We start from the raw sequence: 24,531 nt of genomic DNA, 5'->3' as shown, positions 1-24,531 counted from the left end.
TTCAGTCTGTATACAGCATTTAAAACAACTCTAAATATGTGGAGAGAAATGCAGAGAAAATTTCTAAACTTCCCTACCCTCTTTGGCAGCCAGCCGTGGTGATGGATCTGTGTGAGATGTTGTATTGTAGGATAATGATGAGCTACCTGCAATGAGACAGAAGAGAGCATGGTGAGATTAATTTTGTTGGATTTTTTAAACAATTAAAGAGTCTTCATTGCTTTATAAAGTGTTTACTTTAGAATAAAGTATCTTGAGGAATACATGCAGAATATATTTCATTTGAACTGAAATTTGCTGCATTTGCTATGAGAGGTTTTTTGTATGAGTGACAAAAAGCTCAAATTTCTAATACTCCCAGCAGGTGGCAGTAGAAGGTCCAGCTCGATACCTATGGCATGCCACTGAAGCCATTTTCATTGGATCACTTCTGTACCTTTTGCTCTTAAATTATTATTTTTTTTAAGAGGAAAGCTAATTAATGACAAAGAACTCTATTCTCGAATAAAGCAAACCCAGCACACAGTCTGTCCTTTGAATAGTGGTGAGGAAGCCCTGTAGTATGTCAACATTTTAACTGGAACCACTGCCCCTGAATAAAGCAAGACAGTGAGTTAAGAGTCCTTGTATGGCTGCCTGTTCATTTCACCTTATGGAGCAGAACTCTGCACTGCATTCCTCCACTTACACAGGCACCCTGGGCGGCACCAAAATGCTCTCTTAATTTTAGCTGCCCCCAGGCATAAATCAGTGAGTGGAAAAACAGACCCAAAAATGCACAGAGAAAACACGAGAGCAGTTACTACATGGAGAGTGTAGACAAGATATAGCACTGAGCCAGCAACAGCAAGTTGCTGAGTAGGGACCGTACCTTTTCTGGTGGGGTGGTGCAGAGAAATCTGAGAAATGAGCTAAAGTACAAATGGAAAAAGAAAAATCCAGAAAGTCTGTGAAAGTTTCGATGCAAGGTCCTCGACTAACGTGCTGTGCTGCTGGTGGTGGGTTGGGGCCTCATAGTGGCAGACTAGGGGTCTGTTTTTTTAAGGGGGGAGAGTGGTGGCTGTGGGGTAATGTGGGGTGCTCCACAAATGTATTCTAACCCTCCAAATGTCCCCACCCCTCCCAGTTCCACCTATACTCCACGGCACCCCCAAGGCTCTGGGTCTAGTTTAGAAGGATGGGGGACTCAGAACAGGGGAGCCATTGTATGAGGAAGGGTCCCTGCATGGCAATCAAACGCAGCTCCCCCATACAAAAATAATTCCACACGCAGAGCGTAAGCTCACAGGGGCAAACGAGCCTCCGAAGCACCGACTTCTGGAATGAGGGAGAGGGTGTAAGAGAACGAGGAACAGAGAGGGGATGGAGGAAGGAGGAAGGGGTTGTTAACCCCTTTCCTACTGTGTGCCACATATGTGGTCTGACCCAGACAGGCAAACAGGCAGCATTGCTAAGAAAACCTCAAACCATCCCACAGAGAAATTTGGGACTGCTGTATGGGAGAGAGTGAGAGCGAGTGGAGGGTTGAGTGAGCGAGTGAGAGCGAGCTAGAGAAACACCACAGCTGACAGTTTTGGTGAAGGGAGCCTTGGCTGGGCTGCCTATTTATTTGGATGGCCTCTTCCTCTCTTCGAAAACAAACACATCCCGGTAATCTGACAGCGCAGTGGGAGGACTGGCCAGTGTTCAAGCTTTGAGACCCTCATTCTCTTGCTCTCCCTTTCCAATCACATCTGCTTCAGACTCTGTAAGATTACATAACACCCGCAAACAGTTTTCTTTTCTCTCCTTCGTATGACTGTTTGGTTTCACGAAAGCGCCGCCTGACGTGCACGTAACATTGATCAATATTTCTAAAGCCTTGTACAGCGCCGTGTAGGACCTCTGGCAAGCCCCCTGTACTGTTTATTCTGTATAGCTATACGATACCATTGCCTCAACATGTGGTCTAAGCTTTGTCAACAAACTCAGGGTCCCCAGTCACCCTGTTTTAGGCACCTTGCCACATAAAGGGGGGCACATAAGTTTAGGCAAACCCATTTAGTTGTACTGGATAACGCTGCTGCTTGGCTTCATATTTCATATGAGGCATTTCTGCGTCTTCCGCTACAAAGTATTGGAATTGTTTTTTTAACTTATGACCCTCCTTTCATGATGGCACTGTTCGCAAGTAACTGAAAGAAAAAGAAAACACTCTTCTCATTAAATTACATTTGTGTTGGGCACAGATTGAAGTTCCTGCCCACACTTCGAGACCGCCTCAAGCTACCAAACCAGTCTGCCAACTGAAGAGTTATACAGGTTCTTTATTAAACCCCTGGTAAAACAGGTAGTATCAAATGCACAAGTATTGTTGTACAGACAAAGGTTTTTTTTTATGTGGAGGCTGTTATGAATTGATAGACTAACAAGTGCCTCTTTTCCATCAACATAGTTCCAGTTCTGGGACCAGTGCTCATGTGGAGCCAGTTCTGCAGTGATGCCCTTTCAGAGCCAAATAGCAAAATGTTAAATGTTTTCCATTAGAAGATCATGGTGGATGCAATCTTTGGGTTGTAGCCACTGAAATCAAGGTGTTCAGCTTTGGGCCGAGCAGCATCAGTCCTTTTTGAGTGAAAATAATTGGGACTAGTACTAGATTAGACTTGTTGGTGGAAAAAAGGTCAAACTATGTGAAGTTGACACCAAGATTACATCCCATCCTGCCAATGATCCAGAGAATGGTTATAAATGTTCCATTATGTATTAACGTGAAAGTGTTTATTGGTTAATGGTCAACACTTTTAGACAGACTCCGCTTGAAGGTATTTATAGTCATAAAAAAGGGCCAAAAATAGCTATAACATATCAATCCAACCCTGTCTCCCTCCACACACCTTCACATATCTGATAGTTTGTTGCGTGAAATGGGCGCAAACATCAAATTATCCATTTAGAAATGTTAGAGAGATCTGGACCCAGTGCTCTCCTATCTGATTGGACAAGTGAGAGGTGAAATGTTCAGAAATGTTTAATCACTATTCTTAGCTTTAACAATATCCTGACCACAGTTTATATGCTGTTCCTAACTGCAATCATGCAGTTACCAGTCCAAGATATGATGGGAAAAATATAAATCACTTAAAACAATTAGCATTAATGTTAAAAACAGGACTATAAAACGAGATATGCAGAACTGGCTGACATCAGTATTCTTAACTGGAAACTTACAATTATTATCTACATCTCGCTTCAATTACAGCTAGGCTCATCTCAGTGTTTACACGAATAGCAACTGCTTATTATCCACTTCCACTTATGCTAATGTGATATAGACATAAATTCCTGCGAAGCTCATAAGTGGCCGAACCCCAGCAGTTGAGTGAGCAGCCGCAGACTGCACTGTAATGGTGGCTAACAGCAGACAGCAAACGGCAAAAGGCGCAGAGCCAGCCTGCTGAGCCCCTCTGCACCAGTGATAATCTGCCAATAGAAAGAACTAATGCAAGGGGAGCTCAATAAAAATGTTTTGAGGGGAGAAAGAGGAGTGAAAGACAGAGAGAGAGAGAGAGAGAGAGAGAGAGTGTGTGTGTGAGAGAGAGAGAGTTCTCCAGAGCTCCTTTTTCCCTACTCAGCCTGCGAGCCCAGATGTTTATGGTCTGTATAAACTATTGAGGGCTCGAGAATGTCCCCCACTCTCGAGCGAGCAGCAGCAGTGCAGAAGCCCAGACTTATCACTCTCTCTCTCTCCTCTCTTTCGCTCTCTCTCTCTCTCCTTCTGGACTCCCTCGCTGTAAATCCATCCAGACACACAAGCAACGGCGACAGCTGGGAAACAGAACTGTTGCTATTCTCCAATGGCACTCAATCATGACCATCTCGGACCATTTCCACACTCTTCGCAAAAAAACAAAAAGGAATAGTTCAGCCACCAAATTTTTTTCTTTCTTCTTTTTTTAAATTTCGCACTCCCTTTCTATAACTGCCTTTCTTGCTTACACACACTCCTGTTTTTGTCCTGAAGCAACAACCCAATCTGTCAGTGACATATTTCTTAACTCCTACTATTATGTTCCTTCACATGCTTCTTTGGATTGTTCTGTCTCCCCAGTCCCTCTGCTCGTTTTTGAATTCTCCCCCCTCTTCCTCCCTTCTCTCTCCGCCTCGCATCTCTATGTGTCAGAAGATACAGTCTCTCCTTGTCTGAGGTTTGCTGCTCTGCTCCGTTTCCAGCACATGTGGTATCAAACCGACCTACATGGGTGCGATAAAGCAAACAGTCAGCAGTCCCCTCCCTGACAGACTAATTTGAACAAATTCTCAAATTGCGCCCCAAATTGAAAGCACATTGGGGTGTGGGCGGCCATCACTTATGAAAATCTGGATAAGTGACCAACAACGAGGCCAAAATAATGCACGGGCAACTACCCTTGTTACTGTAAGCAGCTGGGAAGCCAGACAGATGTTCAGGTTGTGCCAGCAGTTGTGCCAGTATGGATGTCTGAGCGGTATTTCTGTGTGTGTGACGTGGCAGGAATGTTTTGTTATGGTATGGCTGTAGGGTGTGGAAGTGCGTCTCCCGCCCTTCACCAAGTGTACATACAGGGTCTAATGACTCTGAGGAATGTTAATCAGAGGTTCAATAAACAGAACCAATCACACATATGGTGCACACAGATGTGTACGAAATGATTGCAGTATCCCTCTGGACCATCTATTTTTTATTTTTTATTTTTTTTTGGGTGTAGGATGGGGGGTGATAATGAAAAGATTCAGTGAATCAGATCACATGACCTGTAATCACTAATACTTCCAGGGCTTGCTTGAGCCTTTCCCCTTTTCTCTTTGTTTCTCTGCCTCCTGGAAACTAGTCCCAGCTCCAGCTCTTGTGAGTGAAAACAGAGGTCTATTTTCTGGACAGGGTTACTCCTAGTCTCTGATTGTGTTTGTTTGTGCTGTGGGGGGAGACGAGAGAAAGCCTTTCATTTCTAAATTATCACCCCGTGAGGGTCGTCATAAAGCCTTGACCCCTTTCCTTTGCTCACAAACTGTTTTCACACTTGAGCTCCGGACAGTATCAAGAGAATCAGGATGCCATCTGATGTTTTCATACGTGGCACGTGGCAGGAGATGGTCTCACAACTGGAAATACTCTTTTTGATTTAGGCAGCACTAGCTGTAAAATCTGTGCAAGTCCCACATAAGATGAAAAACTGTGCAATAGGACATGGTAGGCGCTTTGCAACAGAAAGCTGGTAGGCTAAAGTGTGTTCAGTGCCTGATCTGCTTTGGATATTTGTATCACATTTGTAATAGACAGAAAATTTTGTATGTGTAATGCAGGTACAGTATCAGCACTTCACCCCGCTTGCATCGTCCGCGAGGTGCCCTAAAACGGGTTACTCAGCTCAGGAAAGGGAGCGTCCATTTCGCTGATTGTTAGGAATTAATACAAAGCAATTTCAGCTGGCAAGTGGAGAGGATTCCCAAGACATCTTTTCTGTCTCCAAAGCACACAAAAGAAAGAAAGAAAGAAAGAAAAATGGGGCAAAATCGTGATGCAGCACGCCTAAGCCGTGGCTAAGTCCCACAGCCATTGGCCATAATGAAAACTGCTCTGCGAAGTGTGCCCAGTGGCGGTCAGACAGATCCACCCGCTGCACCGCTGCACAATGAGGCTGTTATACTCATGACAAGCATCTCTCTCTGCCCAGACGCAGTGCATAGAGAAAACTGTTGACACCCACAAAATACAGTTCCCATTACATCACATTGAGGCCCATCGCAATTTTTTGAGAGTAATGTTAAATTTAGTCAAGCCATCAGTCACTCCACCCAGTGTGCTGCCGTGATATTCTGCAGCCACGGCGCAAGCAGCTCTAACTATTCTACAGTATCCAAACTTTTTAAAGATGGGGACAGACCGTTCCCTACACGTGCATCAATCGCGCCACTCGTTTGCTAATTTTTATAGCACATGGCTGATATTTAGCATTCGAACTCGACACCACGCTGCATGTATTCAAACCAGAGCCTCACCAGATGTTACACTTTATATTAAAATGTCATTTGCATACCGCATCAGAAAATTGGCTTCGCTTCCTCACAGAAACATATGAAGCAGGGATTACGGCGAGATATTCTTCAAAGGTAAGGGGCTCAAATTTAGCTGCCACCATTGCAAATTGCAGATCAACTTTCTTTTCTTTGCTCTGGACATACAAGCCTAGCGTGATTCCTGAGGCAATGCACCTGGGCTTCATCTTTCTGTGGGCCATGCGGTATAAAAGTGTAGTGGGGGAGGTTGATGATGGTTATCTGGAGAGGGGAAAAGAAACCCTTTGGGTTTCTATGCTGTGCTTTAGACGTGTTAGCTATCGTAGAGAAATTAGTAATTTCATTGTTTATTTAGTAATGCAAGCATAGTGCGAATGAAAAAAGGTGACATTCCTTTTTTTCTTTCATGCTGAGCAAACGAGGTCATTTTCATTCACACTTTGAATCAAAAAGAAGAAGAAAAAAAACTAAATGACTTTCACCCTTTGGCAAACGTGGATGGTGATGCAGGTTTAGGCACAAACAAGGAAAGTAATGAAAACGAAGTGCAGCATGGCATTGCTGACTTTTCACTGTGTTTAATACTTTCCGATTTATTTTTTATCTTCTGTTTTCAACTGTTAAACACTTTTTGTTGCACTCCTATATTTGTTCCAGAGACCCGTCAAGTAATTACCAAAGTTTACTTACTTTCCCTGAGATAATTGAGATGAGAGAGAAGCACTTCTGCATTGTACATGGTGGTGAGCCGTAGAAAGTCATCTTTGCTCATCTTGCAGAGCTCTTTGCCGTCCGTGTTTTGAAACATTGCCGTATCAATCTCTAACAAGCCATACTCCTTGATGGCCCACTCTAGCCACTGGCGCACATGGTCCTGGGACCACAGTGATGGGTCTGCAGGACGACAGAAGGGAAGGAGACTGGTTTTACTGACTGTTACGGGCAGACTTCAGGAAAGACATATCTCTAAGTTAAAGGGAGGAGGAGTAATAAACAAACTGAAGGCAGTTTCTATTTTCTTTGTATTATTGCAGGCTCTTTACCTCACAATATAAAGTGCCTTCAGGCAACTGTTGCTGTGATTTAGCTTCATATAATAATGCTGAGGTGAACAGACTTCAGTTTGTGTGGTTTAGACAGAATACTAAATATTGCTTTTACTTTATTAAGTAAAATGAAAACAGAGCAGATTCCTAGTTCAGTCACCTATCATAGAATAGTATTCGTTTTTGAATCTCATCATTAAATTTACTGAACTTTGTGATACCAAAGAAAACTCAGTATTTGCAAATGTTACTTGACCCATGCCTGATACACAGCACAGCCAATTTGGAAACCAAACCCCAAACTTGCCACTTTGTGGTTAAGGAGTGGCATCCAAGTGAGCTCCTATTAGGTTAATAGATGAGTGGCCTTTGGCATCAGCTAAACACTAAAAAATGAATAATTTACCAAGTCTGCATTCAGTTTTAATTAAATAATCTGGATTTCTCGTTTTTTGGCACACTGTTTGCCATTCTGAAATGTACTGAAACGCCTTTTGTTTGGACTTTGAGTGAAAGACAAATTTCTTAAACTAAGTGTTCAAACAAAGGGTATAGTAAAAAAAATAAATATCTACTTAGGTTCATTAGATTGTGCCTCAGCATTAGTGACATCATACCAGAACAGGCAAGTGACTGCCATCTAACAATAGTAATCAATTTTGTTCTTATGTCCTGATTAATTTTTCCTAACTATACACATCTGTTCTTACCTGCAGGTACAATGACTCTCCGTTCATTGGTGGTCATGTTGGGGGGAGGGGCGTTCTTCTCATCCATGTAGTTTCCATAGTTCATCTGAGATGTATCATTACCCCCCACCAGCTTATTACATTTACCCACACTGCAGTCCACTGGAGACTCCCTGCTGCACAAACATGCATGCACACACACACACATGCACACCAAGTAAGTTGTAAAAATATTATCAGCAGATAAACTGGGTGTTGTTGAATTTCCTTTCCAGCCATTGACTTTGGCACGAGATATTCTGAGCCAAGCATATCAAAGATTAGATGTGAAACGTGAAGGTTAGCTGTGGTAAAGAAACGACCCGCTGAATGACAAATGACAACAGCAGCAGAAGTGTCATACAAATGGGTGACAAATTAGAAGCAAAACCTGAAAATCTGCAATGAGTGTGGATCTGTTTGATCCACATAGCAGCATAATGTGCCATGGTTTGGGTCCACATGTACCATTAGAGGGAAGGGGCACTGAAAATAAATACAGCGTTTATCTGAGAGATCATGTTTATCCTACGCCGAAACATTTCTATTATGAAGGGAGGGGTCTCTTCTACGATGACAATAGCCCTGGCCATCTGGAGCAAGGAGTTACTGGATGGTTTGAGGAAATGCACTCACCACATCTCAACACAGTTAAAAAACACCTAACAGTGAATGGTACTGCATCTTACCAGGAGAGCTTGAGAGACTTGGAGAATGAAAGCCAAAGCCACGCCTAACTGAAACTCATTGTGTCAATTTTGCTTTTTAATTCATCACCCACTTGCATGTCTGATAAAAGTGCATAAAAACTCATCTCTACTAAACAATGCATGCCACAGGGTGTGGCTGTCATGTCATTACCTGGATCCGTTCATGTGCTCATATTCTCTTTTGACGTTGACCCTCACTGGCTGGTTGATCCACTCCTGTTGTGGGGGTAAGGGGTTGATTTTGTGGGTCTGGCCGTAGTCCTGTGTGCCAGATGCAGTCATATCTGTTTTGGGTAGAGGGGCAGCAGCAGCGTAGGGAGGCTCAAATAAGGACTGGTCTTCACTCACCACTGATAGCGCCTCCTGGAGGTGAAAATAACAAATCCTTGGTATTTCTTTCAAAATTCTTTAATGCTTGTGAGCTGTAGAGGTGTTATAGTAGGGTTTATTCTTTATAGCATCCCAATTTTGCACTATACTAAATATCTTTCTCTTCTGGCTTCACATGCATCAAAGCGAATGCTTGACACGAACAAATACAACTCAAATTTCTTAGTTGACACTATCCAGAAACTTGTGATGTCAAATTTCGAATCTCTAGTGTATTTTTTGTTTACAGTAATTATGTGCAGTTATGGGTCATATCGCTGTCTGGCATCCTCGGCGGTTTGTGTTTACAGGAGTAGTGGCTGTAGCTTCCTGTTGATGTTACGAGGACTTCAATCATGCCCACAGTGGAGTAGGGGAGATGCAGATAGGATGCCACAGGGCCTTCTGGTGTAGTAACATCAATAATGACAATAATATTAATCAAAACACACGGCCAGCAGCGGTCACCTAGTGGCTCCCATATAAAACGACAAAAATAAAAAATAAAAAGGTCTTCTAACTAACAGTTAACAGCATCCTAATCTAATAATCCTTATTCCTGGGCTGTAATTATTTTTTTCTTATCGCCATCTTTGTAATTTCACTGCACCCTGAAATTCCCCCTGTCAGGCCCTGGTGTGGCTACCCTGTCTGGTGCTGGGCTTCTCCCCACAGCAGAAGACTCAACAGAAGCATTTGGGTCATGGCTCCAGTGACCCCCCCTCTACTTTGACTCAGCTGGAGCAATGTAAGTTTATTAAAGAAAACAAACTCTGAAACGCTATGCGGCTTCAACATGCTCCTCATGTAATGTCTTGGAAGTAAAGACTGGATTATGGAGTTTGCTGGTCACATTTTAACATGAAGATGTCACCGGTTTGTGTCTGACAGGGAGCAGAGAAAGACAACGTCACCAAGTCAGATCTGTGCTCAGAATGTGTATACATGTTAACAGGAATGGAATGAGTTTTATATTAGTTTTTCCATTTATCTTTGTGGACAAGAATAAAACAAACAAATACAATGAAAGAAAAACAAAACAATAAAACTAAAGTTTAAAGTGAAATCATTACAGCCATATGCCTCTGAGGATCGGGCCTAGATCTGATGCGCATCTGGATCTGATAGGATGTGATGGCACAGCTTAGACTGAGACGTGTCTAATCCCCAAGGACTGAATTATTTCATTCCAACATGCCAGATATCTGCCTCGGGGGGAAAAAATGCTACTTGATATTCATTGATCAATATTTCCAACATGCAGCCGTTGCATTCTCAAAAATGTTGCTTTTATGAAAGTGAAATCCTCAAGATCTCACATAACTTCACTTCTATTCACTTCTAAGGCATTTCATGTGAGTGGAAAGTTTTCACTTGCCCTCATTTCAGTGCACTTTCTTTTTGTAGGACACATTTCTCTTGGTGCAATGGCATAACTAACTAATATATAAAATGCATGTATGCACATGCATTAACCTCCTAAGACCCGAACTCTTTCATGGCATGCATTTTTAATTTCTCTTTGCTATTTGGACGATTGGGACCTGATAAAGAATCCCCAGATTTTTTTTGTATACCTGATTTTTGTTTCTAAGAAAATTGAGAGCCACATATGAAGACATTCGTTTTGAATTTTGATAAAACAGAGGCAGTAAAATGTCCTCTTGAGTGGATATCAGAATGTAGGATTTTGGTCTAGACAACCCAAAATGTGATGTCCACATATGTGGACGCCAGGTTCTAGGAGGTTAAATACAACAATGAAAAAAAGAGAAAAAAGGTGAGAAGACTCTCTCATCAGCTACAGTTTGAGAGCTTAATAAGGGACCTAATGTCCCAACCTTCTGTAGAACTTCAGTAATAACAATCGGGGTGTCTGTTGTATTGGTGCTTTTCTTATTACTGCAGTGAAAAATGATATGTTACATAAAACTTATCCAATGATCAGAAGAGATGTTTGATAGTGTCTGATACTCACTGCAGTGGAAAAAAATGTTAACATTTGTATGTGCCATTTAGCACCATCTGTTGCCTCTGTGTTGGTTGTGTTTACAGAACTGGATGCAAAACATAGATAAAAAACGATTTACGGTGCATGGTTGTGGCAAATAAACCGGAGCTTTACGGGCTTTTCGCAAACTGGAATATATAGTTTTGTGTTTAACGCTGTGATGATTTGGATTAGCAAGCCTCAATGATGGTGTTCCTTTAAACGTTGAGGAAACGTCAGGTCTACGGGCTATGGCAACTGTAGACCAAACTAGGGATTTTGTAATATACGACTCTTCAGGTTAATGGGTGGATTAAAAAAAAAAAAGAAGAAGAAGAAGAAAAAAAGGAAAAGCTGACCCTCTTAACCGTCTGCCAGAATTAGACTTTCCAGCGATTTTCATCAGTGGATCTGTCATAGTCTGAACACTGGCAGCAAGACACATTATCTGAGCAGAGCACAGCAGCTAGTTTGTGGATGATAAAGTGTAAGAGAGTGAGGGAATGTCTCATTGCAGCCTGATAAAGGGTTTGTTAACTACTATGACTGTTGCACGTTATATTTACAATGACATATCAGGCTGCACAATTGGAGCAATGATTGGCAAGTGGTGTGTGCCCATCAGGATTGGAGTACTCTTTATTTTTATTCGTTTTGTTTTGTTTTAGATAGGGGTACAGCACTCTCGCAGAAGAAGCTGAAAGGATGAGAGAACAGAGCCAATTAGGAACACACACATACTACCAGTGAGAGCTACAGGCAGCCGATTACACACTCGTTGTCTGCCTAAAATCGTCCTAAGATAAGTTGAAAATGTGTTAAGCACCAAAGAGGAACTTCTCCTGAAAAATTATAATCACACACACACAAATCTCCAGAAACTTCCTGAAATTTAAAGATTTTTTTTAAATTAATCCTTTAAAGTCAATTCCCCAAAGCATGCTTTCTGCTTTTTTCACTATAGCTCTCCGCAGTAACCAGACAAAGGGGAAAAACATCAAATAAATCATAGCTCAGTTGTGGATCAGCCCGCACCATTATGACCATTGTGTGAGTGTGACACCTGCTGGGAGCAACCTCTGTTCTGTTTACATCAGCCAAGTCTATCTCCGCAAATGCGTCACTACGTGTCTGGGAGCTGGCTGGATACTGCGTGGAATAACTCCACATCCAGACTACACGTGTATCTGTTTGGCGTTCACACACAGCCATCTACCAGGAGCCACCCACGGAGAGGGAGGGGGGGCATTCCTGTCTTTTGTTTAAGGAGGAAGAGGAAACCTGTCAGGAAAAGATTGTGTAGAACAGGAAGCTCTCATGGCTAGAGAGTCCTTCCTTTCTTTAGCGAGCATGAATGCAAGTAGCAGCCAGTCGTTTACACCAAAAGGATTCAATTATGATTGCATTAATTGTAATGCAGCTTCTTACTTTGTTAGACAACCCAGGCTGATATAGTCATGTCCTCTTGCAGCCGTGGGGGGTAATTTACTTCAAGTGCGCTACAAAACAATCACAGCGCTGTGGGCGATGAGCGATTTAAGGCTATATGTAGACTGACATTTTTTTTGTCTGGCCAACGTTTACACTCTTCCAAAACTCACACCACACCCAGCCGCCACAAACTAGCTACTTTAAATTTCCGAAAGAAAAATAAATCGCATTAGGTTTTCTTGCAACAATAAGAGTGAATACAGATGCTTCATTCTTCCCAGCTCACACTTGTTAACTAAACGCGTTGCAGGGTGAACTTAATAGGGACTTTGCCATTCAACATCTGGTGGCTTCAGCCATAATGCATCTGGAATTTGACTGATGGGGGGGCCGGTAGCCAGTGTTAATGTAGACCAGCGCTCAACCAGCAGCAGCACCATTTCAAAATAGTTGTGTAACTGCACGAGGAGCAAGCCAAGGTATCGTTGTGAAGGTTTGCGGTTTAAAGTGTCGCAAACCGTGCAGTTACTGTGTGAAGTAACCGTATGACAGGCTTCCTTACACTTTCACAAATCTCCCTGTCCGGCAGCGGAGGGGATAACAGAAACAACAACCAACAGAAATACAGGGAGGAATGTGATTCTTCTTCTTTTGTGGTAAATTCTAAGCCGTCAGAGTTTTTAACCTAGACGAGATCTTCGTACCGAGCTGGGCGATGTGCCACACCACTGTTGCGCAGCTCGACACATCTATCCAGCGGTACATCCAGTCATGGCTATTGCTCAGCCCCCGCTGTCCAGACAAAACCAAATCGCTGAACACAAGTATTACTTATGACTACAGGAAAGTACAGTCTACATGGGTTTGTATGAAACAATTCATCGCTCCTTTGTGCCTTTCCAGACGCGCGTAATTATGCGCTCGGTCCCCCAAATCCAAAGGGTGATCTCTGATTTAGCCTCGAATCCACACCACAGCAGTGCCCTCGCAACCAGTCAGATAATATATATTTAAATATATGTATATACAAAAAGCGAGAAGGATACTTTCAAAGAAAGAAGAAGGAAATCGGGTTACCCGCTTTCAGACCGACAGAAAAAAGCCGCTCATCTTTGCCTGACTGGAGATCCCAGCTCACAGACGACACAGAGGAGTATTTCAAACCATTGCTTAAAAAAAAGGAGGCGCAACTTCGAAAAAAAGCAGTCTCCCACAAACTCATACACCCCGTTCTCCACCCTTACCTTAATAGTTCCGTCCATTTTGCGCAATTTTCAGCGGACCCGGACGATACCCCAAACATGACACGCTCCTGAATTAATTCCAGTCCCCGGTATGTGGCGGAGAGAAAGAGACACTTTTACCGGATTGCGTTTTTTCTTTCCTCTAAATTTGGGAAGTGAAGTCACCACTGTTGAGAAGGTTGAGAAGGAAGCTGTGTGTCACCGAAAGCCCTGCCTTCAAAAAAGCAGGATACTGTCCCAGAGAGATAAGCAGGGAAAACAATTGAGTGTTCGCTCCGCTGTTATGTTTTTCTGGTCGGAAATATTTACAGGATGGCTGCTTGCGTTGTGCACAGCCATTGCTGTGTAGCCTGCAGTAAAATTGTGTTGTGTGTTTTGCTTTCCCAGTAATGCCACAGATGGTGTGGAATGGTTTACTATTTCTCCGGCTTATGAATTATTCCTGCTCATATTTGACTGAGATTTTGTGGAAAGAGGTTTTACTGTCGCCGGACAATCTAAGTTATGCGATTGCATGTTTTAGAGCGCTTTTGGTTAACGCCTACACTTCAGACTTACATCTGGCCACTACCTCCGATTCTCTATAAATCAGCCTATTCTCTCTTTAAAAAAAATAAAAAATAAAATAATGTTTATTATATACATAGTTAAAGTGATACATTAAATAAACATTGTCTTTGAACCTAGACAGATGTTGGACACATCTGACTAGGTTCGATGTAGCTCTAAATCAAATAAGGAGAGCAACCTGAACACCTCTGAGAGGAATTGTTGTAAACTCTTTTTTTTTTCTATGAAGCCTTTTGTGGATTTCTTTTTTCCCTGAGACACCATTAATAAAATCCAAGCATTTAGCTCCAACCGCACTATAATCTAAGGGTCTGGGCTACACGTGTGCGTCTGCTGTTCAGCACAGGGCTAAAAGGATGAAGCTCAGAATGCATCAACATAAGCCCACTAAAAAGGATTATTATTATTATTCGATATATTTACGTTTTTGTCAATTTAATCATAGCTTTTTAAACTTCAAACTTTCTGTTTTACTCCATGTTTGCTTAAGTCTAAAAAAGAAACCCCAGATCCCCACCCCCACATATATTTCCTCTTCTTTTACCCCACGAAATTCCTCCTCATCAATTTAGACCCAATTTCAGGCACATGCTAGACGAGTAACCAGGTCTGAATATGACCAGACTAATAACACTACATTTGGTAATTCTGAAAGACGGGACACATTTACATCCAACAAAACGGGTAACTAACTTTAGAAGCCTTTAAAATGTTCACCTTAACCAAGGTTCCGCAATTGCAGGAGTCTGAGTACAAAATAAAATAAAATGAGAGACTTTCTTTGCTAAACTGAATGGACCTGGTTACAGTGTAATTAAGATAATAATGATTATGAATATTCTTGTGATTTTGAGGGGTGGTTTCGCTTTGAGGATCGGCCTCAGTGTGCACAAAAAAGAAGCTGGGAGCTGCTGCCAGCGAAGACTGGCAGCAGGGCCGGCCTGTCTGCTCTCGGCTTGGGGGTCTGGTGAAGCTGTGGGCCCCCACCCTTGGGACCACCACATCTGGATCCTGCTAAGGGTCAAGGCTTCTCCTGCCTGAGGCCAGTTCAGACTCGTGTAATTAAGGGAGACACCTTGTTTAACTCTTCAGTGACTGGCTTGGGTTGTTTTTTGTTATTCTTATACATTCCAAAGTCTAAGGTTTTCAATTTTTTGTTGTTGGGAGACTGGTGATAAAGGGGGGAAATTAAAGAAGTACTTAAGCTGCGACCTTGAGCAAGTGACTTACTATAAGGTTTTATGATCAGCAATAAAGAAACAGATCTCTTCAAACACTCCATCCCACCAGTGTGTGATGTGCATCTTTGGATTTATGTCACTTTCCATTAATAAAAATACACTCATCCCGCTGTGGTGCCAAAATCAGTTTAGGTAACATAAATAAACGAAATATCTTTGGAAACAGAGCTGAAAATATGTGATTTTGGAAGTTAACATGTCCTTCTGATTCAAGGCCATAACCTACCTGCCACTCTGATTTATCAAGAAGACTGGGGGGTTGGTGGTGGCAGAATCTACATAGATCATAATGAATACTGTGGTAACAAACATTTTGGAAGGCCAATAAACAAATGCAAGTTGGTTTACACAGCGAACCACAGAACATCTGGCTTGACGCTGGAACTAGACAGCCAGACATTTCTTCTTACACCACGAGCCAGTAGCTCCTCTGTCTCTCCGCTGGGGCAACGAGCCAGAGGTGGGCGGACACTATGGTGAGTTTATGTTCTGCAGCTTTTCAATTGTTAGGCCCATCCTTTTTCTTTAGCTTATAGAAGGATCTGCTGAGATTTGTCTTATGTAAATCTGATTTACAGTTAGTTAATGAGTTCAATTGAGTAATATGGTTATGGGGCGAAGACAAACAGTCTGTGAAAGGAGTGATAAATATATATCACTCCATTATATATATATATATATATATATATATATATATATATATATATATATATATATATATATATATATATATATATATATATATATATATATATATGTATTGCACCTTTGGCTATTCTTGAAGTGGGAAATACGTAAAGCGGGCCACTGAGTGTTGTGAGAAACACAACTGTTCTCAGAGTGTTATTTCAGCGAAGAAATAGTCCCGGTCCATGCGAGTCTGTTGGGGTTGCTGCTTATTAGAATGCAGACTTGTATTCAGATCATTCCTTCTCTGGGGCTAAAAGACAGCTCGAGTCAAAATACTGAGGGCAAAAAGTGGAGTCTGCAGCACATATAAGCACGAACTGTCTGGCCCCTCGCTCTAGGCCATAATTAATTTGAGATTTATTTTTATTGGAGAGTTCCAGTCTCGCCTGGCCTTAACCAAACAAAACCAAATGCTTGGCCGTGGATCCGCTTGAATGGGGAATATTTCTTTTTAAATTTTCTATTGAGGCGTGCCACATTCAGACCAACATCTCTTTGAGTGCGAGTGAGCCAGTGAGTGCTGGACTTGCACGCAAAAAAAAGAAAAAAAGAAAAAAAAGGCACAGGCTAACCCTCAACCCAAACAGGAGAATAGTAACTGTCATTCAACAAAGACTGGGATTAAAGCAAACGTAAGCAACCCGGGCTGCAAACTATAAGAGGCGAGCAAAATTGAAAGTTAACTCCCGATATCAACTTTTCTCCCTCACTGATCTCCTCTGTCTCACTCCCTCTTCTATATATATATATATAAAAAAATTTAATTTTAATTTTTTTTCTGAGGGAGCAGAAAGACTCTTTTAAATGCGTATTTTCTCCTTAAACGTTCCCTGCTATTTAACTCTTTCACAACAAATCCGGAATTGTTCTGAGCCCCGAAACGCAGGATCTCTCAGCAGTGGCACAAACGCCGTGCCTGGATGAAAGGAGCCCTTATTCAAAAGGGAACGGGTCTTCAAAACATTAACAAGAAGCCCGTGGGAAAAAAATACCTTGATTATGAAGATATTACAGCAATTTTGCTCCTGCACAATGACTTATTTTAATGAGGCGCAATCCAGGCAATCAGACCCGTGCAGATTATTTTGATGGATTTGGGAGTGAACGTCACGCAGCCACCCAAGTTTACTTACACTTGTTGACATCTTCTAGTCTTACACACACACACACACACACACACACACACACACACACACACACACACACACACACACACACACACACACACACACACACGTTGCAATAAAGAGAAACACTTAATGGTTTCAGCCACAGACATGCGGCTGTAGCAGTTGCAGGTAGTCACGCCGAGCCATGTGTGACGTGATGCAGGTTTATGTGAAAACCAGATGTGCGCTGTTTGCTTTATTTACATTTTTAGGACCAAGAGAAAGAGAGACTCAGAGAGAGAGGGAGAGAGAAGTTCGTGACGTCAGACATGTTTATGACCCGTAATAGCAGCATTTTTGGAGTAAAGAGGGAAAAAAAGTTGAGTCGAGTTTGGTAAATCACACAGACCACAGATCCACACTTCAGCACTGACTTGACAGTGTAAACATGTAGGCTTTTTCCACGCGAAGAAAAATAAAATGCCCCCCGGTAGGTACTCAGGCTACAGGTGTCAGACTTAGAAAATAATACAAAAAATAAGTAGCATTTAAAAATTTCAACAGGCGCATAAAATCAGCATAAAAAAAGCCCATTTTGGCAACAGGCGGGGGTAGAAACACTGGTTTTAAATACAAATAAAGACAGTGGTTTGCTAAAGGTTTTAACATTCAGTATCATTTCACTGTGCGCAGTCTTCAATGAAAGGACCCCAAATTGTCCCTCAAACATTACCTGATCCAAGAGACGGTGGTGTCTTACCTTGACGTAAGACGACGTGTCAGGGACAGTTTGAAACATGTCTACTTGACAGAGACAGGCCCAAGGGTGCTCAGTGTCCAATGGGCCCTGAGAAAAAGGAAAAGAAGACAAACAATTATCGAGATTTCTTTCACCATTATTTATTGATTTTATTATTTCATTTAAACGTTATTTACACTTGCTGAACTGCAAACATCCACAGAGTACCGCGTGTTTTCACGTGTTTTGAGAAGTCCGGCGTAGTGCACACATGGGTTACCACTTCCACCAAAATAAAGAGAAAGTCAAATTTGCTTAATGGCCCCCGTGCACGTCAGACTCCACGCATAATGGCTGGATTCATTCATAAAGCTCTCATTTTTTTTTCACCAGTGGTCAGCGGTATTAGATACGGGTACCTTTTAATTACCGCTGTCCATAGCTGACATTCAGAAACACCATTAGACGGAAATTACACCACTGACCTACTGCTAACATGGATGAATTACTTCATGTCGCCCAATAGGAGTTGGGCAGAAAAAAGAAAAAGAAAAAGGAGGGCCCCATCCCAACCCCCATCACGTTTTCCCCCTAAAGCTTACCACATATTGAAACACTTTTCGCTTTAATAAGTGCAGCTTACAAAGTCTAGGGTGAAAGGGCACTTAGAGGACGGTGTTTTTTAGTCCATTCCCTCCCTCTGCAATTATTAGGAAGGCAACGGCACACGACACCAGAAATGGCTCTTGTGCTACGTGATAAAGCAAATAAATGTATATGGACTTGCAGGACGCACCATTAAAGCTTAACATATTTTAACAAGGCGTACGGGACATCGTCGTCCTGTTCAGCAGCTATGCTGCGATGTGTCATGATTAGAAGCATGCAGTCGTGGCCATATTTTGATAATCGATTTTTTTCCCCCTGCTGTACACATTTTTATTTTTGATGCTGACTCCAGACCACGAGCCTTTGGCATCTTGTAGAAAACACCTGTCAAAAAATCCAAGAAAAAAAAAAACATGTTTATACCAGAGAGTCACAGCAACACAAGCTCTCTCTATGTGCAGCGCAATTTCGAGTCTCTTTTTCGTGCCTCGTGATAAATTGACCAAGGAAGAGTGCATTATACATGAACGTGGCACGGTTTTAAATCCCTTTATTTTGAAGTTTGTTTTTTTTCTTTCGATTCCTTCGGGCAAAAGCAGAGCTCGCCTCATAAAGTTCCCCAAATGCATCCAATTTCTACGCGGTAAAAAGACCATAGGATACCGCATCTGCAGCCAATTAGGCAGAGGAGGACTGGTGAATAACGGCGTGAACCTTCCTCCGAGACAGCCCCGTGGGCCGGGACCCCTCTAGTGTTACATTTTAAGCATCTTACCTTGCTGTTATCCATCACAAACGAGAGCCAACTGATTTTCGGCTAATACGCATTCCATTTTGTTTGTCTTACCTTCCCCAAAGTTAGACTGTGAAGAAGTGGCTTGACAAAAGATTATCAGGTTATTGCTTTTCGATATAATTCGACCCTTAAGTGGGAAAAATAAAAGTCTGATGCAACGATACACGAAGATTAGCGCAACTATTAAGATGTAGCTGCTGCAGTTTCATTTCACTTTTGGAGTCATTCCGAAACGTCCACTCTCGCTCGAGGTGCAAACTCTACATCCGTTTACGACGTGACTGGGCATCAATAAAAGCAATAAAACAAGCAGAAGTGATTTATTATCCTCCCGCATTCTCACCCACGCTGTGCACAGTTTACACGACTCCGTATTTTGAGGATTATTTTTCCTCACTCACCTGTCGTTGTTGTGCCAGACGCTTGATCTCTCTTTCTTGCTTTCCTTTTTCCGATTGCAGCTAATCACTCCCCCAATTTTAAATAATTAGTCCCGTCCAGGCAAAACCGTTTTCCGAATGATGATGACAGTGAGTTATTTTGAAAGGGGCAAAAAGGAGCGCCGGCTGTATGAATGGAAATGTTAGAGAGATTGAAAAGCCGCGACCAATGAGCAGAGAGAGAAAAACCTCCCCTTGCCCGGCGGTGTGAGGCCACTGAACCATGAAATAAGGGAGAAGCAGAGAGAGGGAAAGAGCGTCATAAAGGTGATTTATAAAGCCTGTTGTTGAAAGAAAGTGTCGATATATTTTTTAAGTGCAAAAAAAAAAGATATTTTGAGCAGCTTTATTATTTATTACAACGAGCAGGCAAATATCAGACAGATGGCACATTGGGCAAACTTCAAAAAGAAACCAGAGCCACCTTTTGTGTTCAACAAACTTGTTGTTACCTATCCAGAATAAAGTTGTAAACAAAGTTCGTTCGTGGGTGTAATTAAAACATAAAGCAATTTATATGACAGATACTGAGAAAGCCTAAAAGTGTTATCCACAAGAAACTGACTTAGTGAGGAAATCTCCCTCTGCCACGCAAACAAGCACCCCCTCCAGTTATTAATACTGATGCTAATATTAATAATCAATTATCTCTCAGGAGTAGCTTTTCCGTTCATGTTCCTCTCTGTCCTCACGGTGACAGTCCCCGCAGGAATAAAACAGCAAAACGAGTTCCTTTTCCTGCATCTGACCCCACTCGCTTCACTAAATTCATTTCCTTCACGTCTCTGCCCTCATCTTCGACTCGTAGTCCTCCAAAGGGTGTGGGGGCAATTCACGGTGAGGAAAGTCGCCCAACCATAGCATTTTATAGCCTCATCAAGGTTGCTATTTCACGCAGGGCAACCAAAGTGAAACAGAGAAGTTGGTTGTAACTTGTTGCGTGCGAGAGCCTATAAGATATGCTTAAAATGAGTGTGAAATGTTGGATCTGATGCGGCTTTTTTAAGACCTCTCATACTTTGTAACATACTTACATACTTGTCAGAGCAGAGCTGTAATGTCCGCCTCCATAGCCTACTTTTGTGATGGGATTGCTTCAGGCTATAAAACGAGGTCAAGAAAATAAATACATTTATGTTTTTTTCTGACACATGTCTTTAATGACAGGCGTCCGAAAACAGTCTTAAAACGCTAAGATATGGCCTACCGAGCGCCTTCACTCATTCTTTTACAGTGATGGGGTCATCTGGTAAAAAGGTCGTCTTTCATCACCGGCTAGACCTTCTGTTTGTTGCACCGTTTCCTAATGCAGTGATTAAGAACAACAACGCTGATAATAGTGTTCCCAGCATGAAACAATTGGCGGAAATCCCAACATCCTTTTTACTGAAAAATGGCATTCATGCGCCTGCTTTGTTGCCTTCCTCAGGGTACAGCAGAAGACTTTTCTAACACATTTGAACAGCAGCTACTACAGTTTTACAAAAGAAATAGACAAAAAACAACAACAACAACAACGAAGACAGAGTATATGTTCATCTATATGCTGCACAGTGCAGGGTTTTATTAACATCCAGCTGTCTCAGTCCAAAGAAAGCCCAGGCTTTTATTTATTTTTGTTCACTCTCAAATCAACACTGAATGCCTCCCATATTTACTGAAATCTAATTTTTGTGAACAACAGGAAACAGAAGTTGTCATATATTAACACTGGGGGACAGTTTTACACCTATAGTGTTGCGCTATCTTGCACTTTTCACTGTTGTTGTTTTTTGGGGGGGGTTTCCCTGAGACTGATAGTAAATGTGTAATGTGGCTCATTATGCCTCCTGCTAATGGTCCAGGCAAACATGCTGGCAGCTTTATGTGTCTTGTTTTAATATTGTTTAGCATCTAAGCCCTAATGTTGCAAACAGAATCTCATTGTGTGCTTAAGCAAGCAGACGTAACCCCTCTCTGCCGCCGGTGCCGAGCAATCTGCCATCAGCAGTTTTGCCACAAGCAGTCGACTGCTAGTCCTCGCTCTGCACTGCTATGTTAACATTTGAGAGCGCCTCTTCTCTTGGGATTCACAACAGAAACACTTTTATTTGAGATGATGCGGGCAAACCTGCAGACATCTGTGATTGCATCGCTCAGAGTAAATGAAGCTCCTCGCTCTGAACTGTAATGAGTTATTTATTTAGCTGAAGAGGCTACTGAGAGATGATCTGAAGATGGAGATTATTGGTCCAATCCAAACCTTTCTTTTGTAGCTCCTGGGGGAGAGAGAAAATGGCAGTGTGGCACCAGGGAAGGCAGGGCAGAACCTCAAATGTTTTCACGCAAGCTCCCAGGCACTTATGATCCAGACGTGGAACGGTGCTTTTGCACTGGGCTCATGTTCAAAAGAGTGAAAGCCACTATATGTATCTTGTGTATGTGTGTGTATGCCTGTGTGTGTGTGAGTACGCTGAACAACAGCAAGGAGATGGCAAAATGTAAAAAGTGACAGATGAGGTTCTTTTGGGAAGACTTCAACCATCTACCCTCTCTGAATTCTCGAATAAAACAAGCTGAAGGAAGGAGAAAGTAAAAGTTTCTTTTCAGCTGCTTGCAAGGGCAAAGACACTAAACCAGCACCAGAGTGTGGAGTGAAAACAACAAAGAAACAATCACAAAGCTGCATTCTGTAGGTCCATAGCAGACAGCAGCCCACTTCTGTGCACGTGTGTGTAGTGATAATTAGAGAGGGGAAGTATTAAATTAAAGCAAAGCAGTCATTTTATGAGCCAAGCATTTATGAAGGTAATAGCGTCCCTATAAATCAACGACCTCCCGATGTCTCTTAATGTGTTTCCCCTTCGTCAGGTCCGGAGAAAAGCACTGATACTTCAACTATTTGACCCCCACCTGTTCAGTCTTGGTATTTTCGCTCCCGGGAATAATGCTGAGACCAGAGCTTGGGAGTGGTGTTGAGACAAAACGCACGCTGCCACTTCACACAGTGTGTTCTGGTATGTCTTTAATCAAAAGAAGAGTGGTCGGTGTCTTTTTGTGAGACACCTTGTCCACATAATTGCTTTCCCCAACACCACAAATTGGTCTGAATTCACAACCTCATACACACTGGTCTTCCAGGCCACCTATCCCATGCCAGTTCAGCCGTAAGTGTTGGCACACCCTGCCTCTATAGTCCAGACAGGACATGGGAAACCAAGGTGCTCGCTTTACATTTTAAATCAGTCTCACTTGCCAAGGGGGGAGTCATCCCTACACGAACAACACGAGGCTGAAATAAAGCCCCAGAAAATGACTGCTCCTGTGGAAAAAAAAAACAGTTGGGAGAGTGAGAGCAGGAGGAAAGCAGTGCCATTTAGAAAGCCTAAATCATCCCCTGAACTATAAATCCTGTGACCACTCATCATTCAGCAGCATTTTAAAAACCCCTTAAAGAAAAACACTGAGTGAAATGAATATGCTGTCACCTCTCATTTGGGTCTGGCCCACTAGCTCAATAAGAAAAGTGTTGTTCCCTGGAAGGCTGCTAGTCTGAGCTGAGCTCTCAGGTTTAGGGTTTACCCCTGTCCCTCATTCTCAATGCTTTGAGGCCCAAGTCTCTCTCGTTCCTCCCCCACGTCCCCCCAGACATGTCTGACAGGCTGAACTCGATGTGGGCTGCTCACCAGACTACAAAAATCATTCATCTGTGGCTTCAGACGGTCAAATCTGGATCTAATAAAGGGAGCCTGCCTATTGATCCTATTTACAAGGGACGGCAGTGCAAACTCTTACCACTTGGGGGCTCTGTAGCTCAAGTTTGTGACGGCTTCTTGATCACTCTGGTACAGTTGCTCATCATAGGAGATAGGAAGGGTGAAATCTTCTAAGTAAACTGATGTGATTTGTTATTGAAACAGCATCTATTCCTGTCTTAATAACTTTTTTCACATTGATTTTCTTTTAAATGTCTTTTATCTAAAGGCAGTATTTTATATAAATGTGTTAGCACAGATAAAAAAGAGATATTGACATCTGCAAGATAAGACATTCCTGTTCTGGACTATTTGAAGCTTTAAAAACAGAACTTGTGGGGTTATTGAATCCAAAGATAACAACAGTCTCCTCCTTTTCCAGCCATGACACAAACAACCACGTAGAATCAAAAATAAATAAAATAACCCATGAGTGTATTATGTATCGATAATGTCGTTTCCAGGTCGTTTCATTCTAAATATTAGGAGAGAAGCAGAGTGAAGGCACGGGGAAAATCCTCACACTGACAGAAAAGCCAGAAGAAGCATCTAAGAATGAAATGGGACGCATGGAGAATGAGTCAGAGCTACTTTCAGGGTTGTGTTTACGTGTCGGTGAGGGCACTACCCCAAACGCCTAGGCAAAACCACAGCATTCCATGTAAGTCTTAAAGAGACAGAGCGACGCTGTCATCGTGGGTATCTGGGGCGTAAAGCGTTAACATATGGAGAGGGCTATTTGAGACAGCTGGTGAGAGGCGCAGAATCAGTAGGTGGCTATGCCAGCACTACGATGGCATTCAAGTTGGGTGTCAGGTAATCTCTGAGAAAGTGCAGATTTATGCATTTTTTAAAATTTCACATTAGTTTCACTAAAATTGGACTCTTTTTTTCTTTTTGATTGAAATCCAAACAGACTTGTGGCTTGTGTCTTGCTACAGCTAAAAAAGAAAAAGGGGACAAAAACACAGGTTACTGTGGCTACATTTCGGAGACACTACAGAGGGCAGAGTTGAGCCGTGAAACAAGTGCGAGGAGAGGAGAGCTCC

General features: G+C 42.3%; 1 protein-coding gene across 7 annotated transcripts in view; it reads right to left on the bottom strand.

Moving 5' to 3' along the window:
- Positions 1-19,934, bottom strand: part of fli1 (Fli-1 proto-oncogene, ETS transcription factor) — a 30,454-nt gene extending 10,520 nt beyond the window's left edge. The window contains exons 1-6 of one of the 7 annotated variants that reach the window (XM_085429270.1): positions 19,710-19,932; positions 17,925-18,011; positions 8,672-8,883; positions 7,793-7,944; positions 6,727-6,930; positions 78-146 (exon numbers count right to left, since the gene is read on the bottom strand). In XM_085429270.1, the coding sequence (XP_085285396.1) occupies positions 78-146; positions 6,727-6,930; positions 7,793-7,944; positions 8,672-8,883; positions 17,925-17,963 (676 nt within the window). In that variant the 5' untranslated portion in view covers positions 17,964-18,011; positions 19,710-19,932. Of the gene's footprint in view, positions 1-77; positions 147-6,726; positions 6,931-7,792; positions 7,948-8,671; positions 8,884-13,387; positions 13,514-13,554; positions 13,735-17,924; positions 18,012-19,359; positions 19,512-19,709 lie in introns of those variants that run through there. The other 6 variants (XM_085429268.1, XM_085429269.1, XM_085429274.1 and 3 more) reach the window with 6 other exon arrangements.
- Positions 19,935-24,531: the final 4,597 nt, after the last annotated feature.

Source organism: Rhamphochromis longiceps, linkage group LG14 (genome assembly GCF_057381845.1).
Source record: "Rhamphochromis longiceps isolate RC_006_pf linkage group LG14, R_longiceps_female_GT1.1, whole genome shotgun sequence".
Taxonomy (NCBI): Eukaryota; Metazoa; Chordata; class Actinopteri; order Cichliformes; family Cichlidae; genus Rhamphochromis; species Rhamphochromis longiceps.
Note: the sequence above shows the minus strand (reverse complement) of the source record. Positions and strands in the feature narration are given on the sequence as shown.